The sequence below is a fragment of the Sapajus apella genome, unplaced genomic scaffold (genome assembly GCF_009761245.1).
Source record: "Sapajus apella isolate SASKATOON/1434 unplaced genomic scaffold, GSC_monkey_1.0 scaffold1, whole genome shotgun sequence".
NCBI classification, from domain to species: Eukaryota; Metazoa; Chordata; class Mammalia; order Primates; family Cebidae; genus Sapajus; species Sapajus apella.
Genome location: NW_022436941.1, coordinates 26,229,527 through 26,241,943, shown reverse-complemented (window position 1 = coordinate 26,241,943; position 12,417 = coordinate 26,229,527). Strand labels below are relative to the sequence as shown.

At 36.8% G+C, this 12,417-nt stretch overlaps 1 protein-coding gene across 4 annotated transcripts in view; it reads left to right on the top strand.

The window, feature by feature from the left end:
- Positions 1 to 11,633, top strand: part of KCNN2 (potassium calcium-activated channel subfamily N member 2) — a 150,948-nt gene extending 139,315 nt beyond the window's left edge. For 2 of the 4 annotated variants that reach the window (XM_032274334.1, XM_032274336.1), the window contains 4 exons: positions 1,846 to 1,973; positions 5,549 to 5,557; positions 8,242 to 8,311; positions 11,025 to 11,633. In XM_032274334.1, coding sequence (XP_032130225.1) covers positions 1,846 to 1,973; positions 5,549 to 5,557; positions 8,242 to 8,311; positions 11,025 to 11,312 — 495 coding nt within the window. In that variant the 3' untranslated portion in view covers positions 11,313 to 11,633. The remainder of the gene's footprint in view (positions 1 to 1,845; positions 1,974 to 5,548; positions 5,558 to 8,241; positions 8,312 to 11,024) is intronic. The other 2 variants (XM_032274335.1, XM_032274337.1) reach the window with 1 other exon arrangement.
- The last annotated feature ends 784 nt before the right edge of the window (positions 11,634 to 12,417 follow it).

Genomic DNA, 12,417 nt, shown 5'->3' with positions numbered 1-12,417 from the left:
CAGCTTCCTCACCAGGCAGGAATTCAGGTTTCTCCTTTGTGCCTTGGACAGGTAAAATCAGAGAGAGCCTCCATCAGGGCCCCTTGCCAATCCTCCGGGTATCTGCAGTTGCTCGGAGATCTAAGACTCTCTCTTTCCTCACAGGGAAAGGTTATTCCAACCCCATGGACTGCTGGCCAGTCACTTCCCACTCCTCTCTCCTTAAAAGCAAGGTCCCCAAATAACAACTACTCATGCTGCCCCCACTCCCTTACCTTTGAAAGGACGTGAGGATCAGATGAAAACATCTGAAAAGCAGCTCTCACTGCTGTCTGAGGAAGTAGAAGTATGAAGATGGGTCTAAGAATTTACTCGAGCTCCATTTAACTTTACTGTGGATCGTGGTAGTATTACTTAGACACACTGCTGGTGCTGGGCTTCTGTGTCGATCATTTTTCTGTTGGTTTGTAGATTCTCTCCATGAACAGAGTCTAGTGGATATCCAAAGGAAGTACATTATGAACCAGACTCACTCCTAAAAGAAGTTTTACTGTCAACGACCAGTCGTGTTCTTAAAATGAGTTCCAGCAGTACAGTTTTGCTCAAAAAGAAAACTTTTTTCTTTTTGTAAAAAGCTCCATGAAAAAGGATTCACCATGTTACCAAACCTGATGTTTTCTTTGCTAAAGTGAAAAATATAAATACAAACTTGGGCCCATGGTTTATTGTAATTCTAAAGCTTGTCCTTATTGTAAATCTAAACTTTGGAGAACTTTAATATTCATTATCTCTAACTTTCTGATGTTCAAGAAAACAAGTCCTACAGGTTAGCTAATCACTTCGACCTGACTTGGTTAGTGCAAAGTCAAGTACTTGGAACCCAGTTGTCAATCTCAGCTCATTGTTTTGTCTTCCCCACTACATTGCCTTTCTTTAAAGATTATCTTCCTCCACCTAGCACCCCAGTAACCTGTGGCTTTCTTTGTGAAGTATCCTTTATCCATCACTCGAAAGAATTAAATGGAACAACTTCTTAAAGTAATCCAAAGCCCAGGTGAAAGCTGTGGGTCATCAGATCCCATAGTGTGAGCAAGGAAGAAGACAAAATCTCCCTTTGCTGACCATTTATCCCCTCCCAGGATTTGCTGAAGACTTTAATCAAGAAAGCAAGTGATTTGATAAAGTATTGATGCCTTTCATCAGCTGTTGTAGGTCTTGTCAGTGTCACTGCAGTGCTTTCAGCCTTTTCATTTGTCCCATCTATTTGAAATGCATGTATTTAAAATTTCCAACAAAATCATGATAACAGACTCTGTCCATTAATTAAAGTGTGCTAACAAGCATACAAATTGCTAAGTCACTCTGGGAGGCTATCAGTGCTGGGTGCACTTATACATTCAGCACTGGAAACGCATCCTTCCAGTAGTACCACAGCCAGAAATACAAAGAGGGCTTGCAAAGGACAAGATTAACATTGGCCTCATGGCATTTTGTCTTTCTCAGGGAAAGGAAGAACATGGAGACAACAGTTGCAATACAAGGTGGAAAAATCAACACCTCTTGATTAAAAAAAAAAAAAAAAAAAAGTTGAATAAAAAAGGAGTTCCTAAAGGAGCAGGATAGAACTTAGCACAGATACAAGGTGGTGGTATCTCTCTATTTCCATTTAAGTGTTGTTCCCAGGCAGATACAAGTACTTCTAAAAGGCATAGATTCAAGAAATAAAAGCATATTTTGAGCCATAGTTACCAAATGAAGCTACAGCTCACCATGATCCTTGGGATGAAGACTGTGACCCCAAGCAAAGTTACAAAGGATTCTGGTCTGGAATTTATCAACAGATTTCTTTGTTTGTCCTCTTAACAGGTAAAAAATGCAGCTGCCAATGTACTCAGGGAAACATGGCTAATTTACAAAAATACAAAGCTAGTAAAAAAGATAGATCATGCAAAAGTAAGAAAACATCAACGAAAATTCTTGCAAGCTATTCATCAGTAAGTATCATCTTTCATTTTTATCCTGCTTTTGTGTCCTTGGCTTTCAATTTTTGCACTTGGTTGTTCTTGTTTCATAAGGGATGAAAAAAGAAAACATTGTCATGTTTGTTCCCAGATGATGTTATCTGGCAATTTAATCATTCCACAGTGAGATCCTGAGAATAACCTCAGTTCCTTTAATGATTAAAAATCACTTAGTACTAGAATAGTTATTAATTAAAATGTCTTCTCAGTTTCTATTTAGAATCAATAATTTCTGCTAAAATTGTATTTCTTAATTTAACCTATTCAGAAAGTTTGCTCTAGGATGTTTTTAGCTTGTATCTAGTGCAAAATCTTGAACAAAATTAATATTACATAATGTACTACATAATGTATTTGGATTTTTTAAACATACCTTCAAGCATATGTATATGAATATAGTGCATATAACTGATTTAATACTTGAATTTTAGATTTGTTTTTAATCAGAATTTTGGCTATATGTTCATTATAGAGTTTCTAGTTTGTATAGACCTTTCATCTCTTATCAGTATTTTGGCTTTATCTAGACCACCATTATTGTTTAAGTCCTTCCTGTCATTTCATTGTTACATAATTAGCATAGACTTTTAAAGTAACACTGTATATCTAGTAAGATGCACTGATAATATAAAAGCACAGGGTCTTTCTCCTCCAGGCTGGCAGCATCCTTACTGTAAGTATTATTCATGTGGGTATCAATTGTGATGCCATGCAGACTTACTCTTAATAGCATCTCTGTATGGAGAAGAGCAGACATAGTCAGATTTGTTGCTCAGAAAAGTGGCTTTTCTTTTGAAACCTACCAGGGTAATAATGGAAAGGTGGGTAAATACAAGGTGCTTTGGCTATCCAGTGAGATTTGTCTCTCAGAGTCAACTAGTATAACAGACAAGAAAACTCAGAGGCTGCAATTTTATTTTGCATGTTCAGGTAATTCATAGGTAATATGATACCACTAACATTCTGTAGGAAATTACTGCACATTCATCTTCTACCTTAGGATACTAAACCTGTCCATTCAACTGCCCTGCTTAAATAGCTATCCCTGAAAATGCAAAATATATCTATAATTATGGACAGTTTCATACTTCGCAGAATTTAAAACTCAAGTATCCTGAGATTTATAGTAGAGCACTATATACTCATGCTCTTTCCCCAACTTTACTAACATGCTTTTCCTAAGATGGTGATGCCATTTCCTCTTAGCTCTGTGACTTGACACACCACTATGCTTTTTCTCCCTTTGTAAGGAAAACACAAGGCTTGAGTTGCAGATAATACTCTTAAAATAAGGAAAACCACAAAAAGGAACATTATATGCCATCTAGCTCACAAAAGGGAGCTTGCTCCCAAGACCTCACAGTTACCCTTATAACCCAGAACCACCACCTAAGAGCACTTGCCTAGACATCTTGATTCCTTGAAGTTTAGATTGAAGAGAATGAGAACCCTCCCTGCCTCACCACCCAGAGATGCTGAGCTTTCGCCTCTGTTCCTCAGCCTGTTTTCCTGTCAAACAGGCATCTTCCCCAAGGGACTTACCTTGCACAGCTCTCCTATTAGAGTGGTCTTCCTCTACTAAAACCACACTACACAGTAACCCCAACATTCATACAGGAGGTCCACAGCCCATACCATGGTGAAATCATTTTTTGTACTTTTAATATTTTGACATTAACCTATATTTAGTGTATTAAAAAGAAACCTTACCTTAGCGCATATGAGAAGGTATGTACATCCAGGGTGGAAGCGTGTGAAATGACACAGCAGTGAGCAGTTGTGGTTGGTCTATGTGTTGGGCAGCCACACAGCCCATGGCCTCCAGGATCTTATCTGGGTCCTTTCCTGTCCCAGTCTAACCTATCAAATGGATAATTACATGTGACTTACCTTTGATAAATTTTCATATAACAACAAATCCAAAAAATGCCGTGATAGTTTTTGTAGCATGGCTCTGTAGCCATGTGCAGTGGTGGTTTGTATTACATCTTGTAATATAAGACTCTTCTGGACTGTATGTTCAGAATACATTCACATTCAAAAGCCTGGGGGAGAATTTAGGGGTTTTTACTGTAAAATGCTTTTAACTTTGCTGTAGGTTATTACATTTTTACATTAAAATGTTAGAAAAAAGTATTTCGGGAAGCTGAGATTAAAAACTGTTCCTAAGCAAGTCACAAACACACTCTACAAGGCTTGTAAACCCTTTCTTAAGGGTGGTACTGTGGAGTTACTTGCATGGGGTCTCTTAGCATATTGTGTTTGGATAGAGTGACAGAAAAAGCCACTTGTGATTTTTCTACTTCTGTCAGACATTTCTTATTCTGTTTCTTCTGTAGCAATGTGTACTTCTAAAGTAGATAAGCTTCAGGCAACTCAGAAATGCTCTGAATTGTTTTATAAATTCATCTAGGGGATTTTGGGTTTCCTTTGAGGTGGGGGACATTTATACTTTGTAAATGTGTAACTGAGTATGTTTATTCATACAAACTGTGTTTGGCTAGATCATTCTAATCATGTATACTTGTCTTTCATTTTAGCTTAGTGTTGGAAGTTAGGGAGTGAAGTCATAAGGGAGGCACACAGGGCTCGATTCTTAAGGGCAAGGCTTCCATTGCCCACTGTGCGGATACAGTGAGACCTTCAGCCTTATCTGTCAGCACTGGGTGCAATCAGACCTTACTAGCTGAAGAAAAATGTTAAAATTCATTGGATAGATCACTCCTGGCCTCTCCTACTCTCTGATTTGTCCTGAGTGCTTTCTCAGCAGCTCTCTGCTTCTACCAGCCCCTGCTATCTCAACTCTGTTTCTCTTTTCCAAACTTCATAGCCTCTCTACCAGATACGTGACCTCTCTACTCTCTGTTGGATGCTGAACTCTCCAGACCCATGCCCTCTTTTCAGTAATTATTTGTCTTTTTAGACTATCACTTAGTGCCATGAAGTGTTCTCTTTCTCTAACTTTTAACTCTTTTTCTGGTAGCAACTTTACCTTTAAAGTTTATCATTCTTTTATCTCAACTATGGACCACCATGAATTTGTTTCAGAGCAAGAAATCCAATCTACTTGATTTGTATAACATGAGAGTTGGATTACCTGCCTTTCAGAAGCCTCAGGCTTCTGAGTTTTTGTCCGAATTTGGAAAATATGTACCCCCCCAAAAAAACTGTAATGATATTGTTTCAAATATTGTTCCTTTAATCATTTCATATTCTTATTAGGCAAAAATAGTTCTTGTTGTTTACTTCAACATCAAGTATCAAGAGGCCACGATGACTTTTTGCATGCTCTTCCTTCTGAACTCTTATTCAGGAGGAAGCTAAGTGCTTTCAGATGGGAAAGTATAGTAGCAATGAAGACTGATAATTGAATAGTGTGTCTCTTTGGTAAATATGTCAAAATCCTGCAGAATCGTAACAGGATCTTCCAGCTAATGAATCGAGCCCCCTGTGCACAGCTGAACACCACATTGTGTTATTTTGTTCCAGAATATTTTACAGTTTCTTTTCTTTTGTTTTGTCTTTTTATTTCAACAAAATGAAAATAGAGCTCGGAAGTAAGTTGTGTGAGCCGCTCCTTTCAACATTTGCAGAATTTTCTACTGGCTGCATGCACCCAGCGGATCCTTTGTGAATTTTAGTAGTCTGATTGCTGCTATGGAAATGTGATCCAAAATCATGATATTTTCCTGTGATAAGTGAAGTTCACAAGGAAGAAATCAACATGTTTCTTATTCTTCTTTTTTGGGGAAAAAAGTGTAATACACATCTGCATGTTACCTTTTATTCTGGCAGCTGCAGCTTAAGCAGGCTTTTTCTATCAGCTCTCCTACATTACAGGCAGTGTAAGAAGCAAACAACAAGACAAGATGATTCAAGTTTTGGAAGCTAAAGGAATTCCAATCAAATAGGACTATTCCATGTCAGCTTTCCAGATGATTAGGAGAAAATAAAATGGGCAAAATTCTACTGTCAGACATAGTATAGTAATCCAGGAAAAGTAAATTAGGCCCCATTGTTTATAACATGAAGTACCCACTTAAGAAACTGCCACTGGTCCTTCAAACCTAACTTGTAGAATTCAGGACTTTCTCTATACTCACTACTTGCCGGAGGCATCTGGACCAGAGCCCAAACTTCAGTCATTTCTGTGCCCCTGATACTATGACTTACGTAAATTTGAAAATGAAACATTGTACAAATTTGTATCACAAATGGATTTAAAAAACATTACAAAGAAAGGTAAAGGTAATCATCAATTGATAGTTGAAATACTGGTATTGAATTCTAGCCATAGGCTGTTGTTTGCAGAAAGTTCTGAGCTGAGATTCTGCTTTTTTGAAAAAAAAAAAAAAAAAAAAAAAAGCAGGTATTAGAAGATAAAGACAGATTAGGACCAGCCTATGATGTTTTTCTTACAGTAATGAATAATTAATTAGAAGAGAACTAAAAGGAATAACTGTTTTCCATTTTAGGTATCACTTAAAGTCATCAAGAACACCTCTGATGGTATGAACCTAGCAGTACAGAAACATTGTTTTAATCTAACACACTTCATTTCATATGTGAGGAAACTAAAGTCCAGTTAGAGTCAGTGAGGATGGAATTCATTGTTGTACATTGCCCTTTCTTCAGTACACTTCTGTAAATGACCCACAGTTTTGTAAGTCTTCTTTTTAGGGGGTGTAGGGTGGGGGCAGTTGCCTGTTTTTCAAAGGTACACATCAAAAATTGTAATTCTATTAATTACAGAGAAATCTTTCTCAATAATATATTGGATCTAAATATACAGTTATAAATTTATTTTAGACTAGGACATATTCCCTCTCTGTAATAGCATTAAAAAGGAGCCAATTAAATAAAAGGAGCTTTGTTCCAGCGTTCTAATAAACATATAGTCACAATGACATAACCTTAAACCGTTTTAGATTGTTGAAGATCATGTTGTAGGTAGGTGTCAGCTAAACTTACTGGCAGAAGGCACTACGTCTTCACTGTAGAGCAGATTTGGTGACATATTGGATATCCTAGTTTCAGAACAAAATCACTGAACATTATGAACATATTACAGAAATCTCCCTGGCAGTAAAATCTTGCCCTGAGAGTTTTTATTCCTTCTATATAATTACCTTTCATTTTAATTGAAAAAGAATAAAAAGTATTCTTTCTAACATTAAAACTATATAAAATGACTTGTCATCAAAGCAAAAATAAGATTAGCATTACTTTTTTCTTTTTCTTTTTTTTTTCATTAAATAGTTTAGAGGAACCTACTTCTCTTTTGGGAAAAAGCTTTTACTTGTTAGCTTAAGGAACATTAAACCACCTTTCTCTTATTGGAAAATCTTTCTGGTACATGGTAAACAAACACTGAACAAGTATTTGTTGAAAAATAATATAATAAGTAGAGTTAAAGACTATCAGAGTTCTTATAAAAAAGTGTTTTTCAACTACCGTTTTTTGACTCTGAATTGACTCTTCATCAGGTACATACAATTATATTTAAAAGTAGCTAAACATAATCTTACCAGAGATTCCATCTGCCAGATACTATAATTGTCCTCTGACTTTTATCTACACTGAAAATTAAAGGAAATTTTCCCTAGGAAATGGTCTGGCCTCTCTTCAGATTTAATGGCAGTTCAAGATAAAAGTCAAATTAAATACAATGAAGAATAAGATAATAATTATGTGTTTTGTGTTATCTTGCTGCTGGTTGAATAAAAGTTTTTTTTTTGTTGTTATTAAGAATCTCACTTATCACTGTGTTCTCATCAGGTTCAAATACCTAACCCAATCCATTTCGGACTAAACAGGGCTAATACCTGTATCTAGTCACTTAGGCATAGGAAGGTGCTCATTGCTCCAACATCGATGAAATTCCAGTTGCTTTGCATATTTCTTCCTATGTCTATTTGTCATGATACTGGGGCTTTAAGGAATGTTTTGGCTTATTCTCATGTGGTTAAATCCTTATGAGTCCTTCTGAATTCAATTTTACCTGATAAATAGCTGTCCTAAGGACATCTCATCTCTTGCTCTCTCTCCTTTCTTTTTTGCGGTGTTGGGGAAGCATGCTTCTCATTGTACCAGACATATAACCAGTTTGGACTTACCCCAAATATTCAAGGCATTATCCATGCAGTTATTTGCTCTTGTCAATTTTGTGCATGCTCTTTGGAAGGCATAAGATTGCCATAGAAAGAAGGGAACCTTCCTGATACCAGATTCTGTCTTTTAGATTAAGAAGTGTAAAAATGGAGCAGAGGAAGCTGAATGACCAAGCAAACACGTTGGTGGACCTGGCAAAGGTAAGCCTGAGGTATTTAGGCCTCATGGTTGCATCTGCTGAAATCAACTACTGCACAGTCACTAATAATTAATGTTTCAAGAGGATCCCAACCCAAATCTAATTAATAAATCAAACCAACAAAGTACCCTAAAACATGGTCCGACTTAAAAGAATGTTTCTAAAACTCTCACTTAATGTGCTCTTTCCCTATTACATTATTCAACACCCATTCTGAATACGTTCCTAGTCACAGTGATTTGGAAGTACCATAAGAAGCCTGAGTGGAACAGGAGACAATACCTGTGGGATTTTTATTTGCATGTAAATCTCATCCTAATGAGAACAGAACTGCATCCTAGGTGTGACTGTGATACTTAGGAATGAATAAGACTCATAATTAAATTTTGTTTTATGTATTTTAAGCAAACTCAAAAGAATGTGAAGTTGAAATAAAAATAAAAGATACTAAAAATTACACCCTAAAATGACAGTTATCACCCAAAATGATCACTTTTTAATGGTTCTTTCTCCATTTCATTATTTTAAAATCATGACACTTTTTGAAAAGTACATCAACGGTCCCCAGATTATTCTACCATATTTATAAGATTTAGCTGATTGATTTTTGGTTGTCCATCCCCACATAAAACCCATTATCAAAACATAAATATTTGTCAGCAATCAAAACATTGCATTTCCCGAGGTGAATTCTAAAAGCGATATTAGAATAGTGTTTATATGATTGTTCAGCCTTTTACACAAATGCTTTGAAAGAGGTAACTCTCAGTTGCCTCTTACAAATTGTTTTTTCATTTGCTAAATCAGCCATGACTTTACTAAAACTTCAAGTATAATTCATACAAATTACGCATACTTGGCCTAGTCTCATTAAATAATGCATCTAAATTATATTGATTGTAATACATATCAATAACACATACTAGAGGTTGAAGATAAGTACTTAATGACTTACCCTAGGAGAGCATATATCATGCATATAAACTGGACAGCACACACATATAAGACATGAAGACATCTTTAATTAACATGTATAAATGTGGCTGTCACTTGGACATACGAACAAAAGATGGGGCAAGCTCCATCACTCGTTGGTTAAATGATTCTTTTTTTTTTTTTTTTGATACAGAGTTTCCCTCTTGTTAACCCAGGCTGGAGTGCAATGGTGCGACCTTAGCTCACCGCAACCTCAGCTCACCGCAACCTCGGCCTCCTGGGTTCAGGCAATTCTCTTGCCTCAGTCTCCTGAGTAACTGGGATTACAGGCACGCGCCACCATGCCCAGCTAATTTTTTGTATTTTTAGTAGAGACGGGGTTTCAGCATGTTGACCAGGGTGGTCTCGATCTCTTGACCTTGTGATCCACCCGCCTTGGCCTCCCAAAGTGTTGGGATTACAGGCGTGAGCCACCGCGCCCGGCCAGTTAAATGATTCTTAATGGGTATTTTTATGAACAAAGGAAGAGGCCACATTGAAATATGAGGTGGAGATGTAATTTTACTTCAAAAGTACCACTGTGAGGCAAGTTGCTGTTTATGTCTTTATTACTATACTTATGACCGTAGGACTGCACATACCATAAAGGCTCAGTATGTTCTTTAATGAGTGGATGCTGTTCACATATTCTTAAGACCATGTAGTAAAATTAAGTATACGCGCTCTGGTCAAACAAACAAGGTGCCTGTGTTCTAAGTAATAACTCCCTTATCAGTTCATTTATCATCTTTAAAAGATTGTTAAGCAGAAGAAGAACATATGATAAGAAAGCAAATAGAAGTAGGAGGAGGCATGGCTTAAACGAAGGGATCTCAGACTTGGGAAAGTCTGCACTAAACTAAGGTTGACACACTTTTCTTCCCCTTCACCAGCCTTTTCCCTTTCTAGCTCTGAGCTGATCAGTCCTCTCTCCTTGACTCTTGGCTACTCAGGAAATATACCTAGGAGTCAGAGTTATGGATACCCTGTGATCAAGACAGTCAATTTCAAGGTTCACTAGGAATCCAAAAACATTTTCCTATTTCAACCACTTAGCTTTGATTAAGCCAGCAGGTCAGAGCCATGGCCAACAAGATAGACTGTTAACCTTAGTATCTCCCTCAACTAATATTTTCTCAATGGTTATCTGAAAAAATTCCATTTGATCCAGTGGAGAGAGGCCTGTAATTTGGAACAAAAGACAACAAAAAATATTTAGGAGCTTATTGCTTTAAATTACAAAATTATCAAACGAGTTAATCTTAAACGTCATTTATATTCTATCCTCAACATTTCTGCCACATAACAATACCATCTGTATTATTTATTATTTTTTGACTCTGCCTATTTTAAAAAAAATAACCCCTGCCCTAATTAATACACGTTGCAAAATGAATTTGATGTGTTTACCTTTATGACAACCTTTAAAATACATATATAAATATTAAATTGAAACATTTTTGTCTATCCTGATACCACCTACAATCATTGGACATACCACCAGTAGCAGTACCTGCTTCATATTTTCTGCAACTGAACCAAAGATTTTATATTTCTATTACAAATCTTAGCTTTGAACAGGTACAGTGAATTGGCTTTGCAAGGGGAGCTGTTCAGTTAGCTGACACCCCTGTTATACTGAATGCCACCAGCAAGAGTCTAGAGCTAAACCTCTGAGAGGTGGACAGTTTGTGTCCAGGGCAAGTGTAATTAACCTTCTTCTCAATCCTGTTTTTCAGACCCAGAATATCATGTATGACATGATTTCTGACTTAAACGAAAGGAGTGAAGACTTCGAGAAGAGGATTGTTACCCTGGAAACAAAATTAGAGACTTTGATTGGTAGCATCCACGCCCTCCCTGGGCTCATAAGCCAGACCATCAGGCAGCAGCAAAGAGATTTCATTGAGGCTCAGATGGAGGGGTACGACAAGCATGTCACTTACAACGCTGAACGGTCCCGGTCCTCGTCCAGGAGGCGGCGGTCCTCCTCCACAGCGCCACCAACTTCATCAGAGAGTAGCTAGAAGAGAATAAGTTAACCACAAAATAAGACTTTTTGCCATCATATGGTCAATATTTTAGCTTTTATTGTAAAGCCCCTATGGTTCTAATCAGCGTTATCCGGGTTCTGATGTCAGAATCCTGGGAACCTGAACACTAAGTTTTAGGCCAAAATGAGTGAAAACTCTTTTTTTTTTTCTTTCAGATGCACAGGGAATGCACCTATTATTGCTATATAGATTGTTCCTCCTGTAATTTCACTAACTTTTTATTCATGCACTTCAAACAAACTTTACTACTACATTATATGATATATAATAAAAAAAAGTTAATTTCTGCACATACTTGTTTGGTCACTTGACATTTCCAATGCTCCACTTCTCGCATTATTTTCATGGTAAAATGGCTGATATCATCTGATACACATTGATAATTTAGATAGCCAAAAGTTTCTCTGGTTGGAGAAAAAGACTTTCAATTCTTCTATACCCTATTCCTGAGATTTTACTTTTGTTATGAATTCTTTACATGAATCATCTGAACCAGCATAGCTTACTCTTCTTTTTTTGGTTTACAGAGTCTCATATTTAATTCAATTTTTTTTCAAAATGTAGAAAGTCAGTCTTTATCAGAACATACACAAGGAGCAGAGATGCTTTCAAGAATATTTTAATTCCCAGTGTACCAGCAAATTTACATGAACAAAGCATCAGAGTACCCACTGTCTGTGAACAGATGGTGCAGAATTTTAGTTCTAAACAAGTGATTTCATATCTTTCTATTTAATTATTATGAAGGGCCAGGCATGCACTTTAGTGTTTGGGGCCTATGTTTGCATACAACAGCATAGTGAACATACACAAGCAATGGCTAACATATCCCCTAGTTAAGTGATCTCCTCTTGGTCTGTACTTACATATTTAACACAAGTAAATAGCGTCTAGTAAATTTCACGTGTTTAGGACACTTGTTTTATGGATGGTTAAGGTCAGTTTGTGTGAAAGAGAAATGGTTATTGCTACAAACCCATCTGTTTGTGCATTTGCTGTAAGAATCCACTGGGTTTATTAGAACCATGTGTGTGAGTATAGCAATATGGAATTTCCTTATGTGTGTTATTCCCAAGAG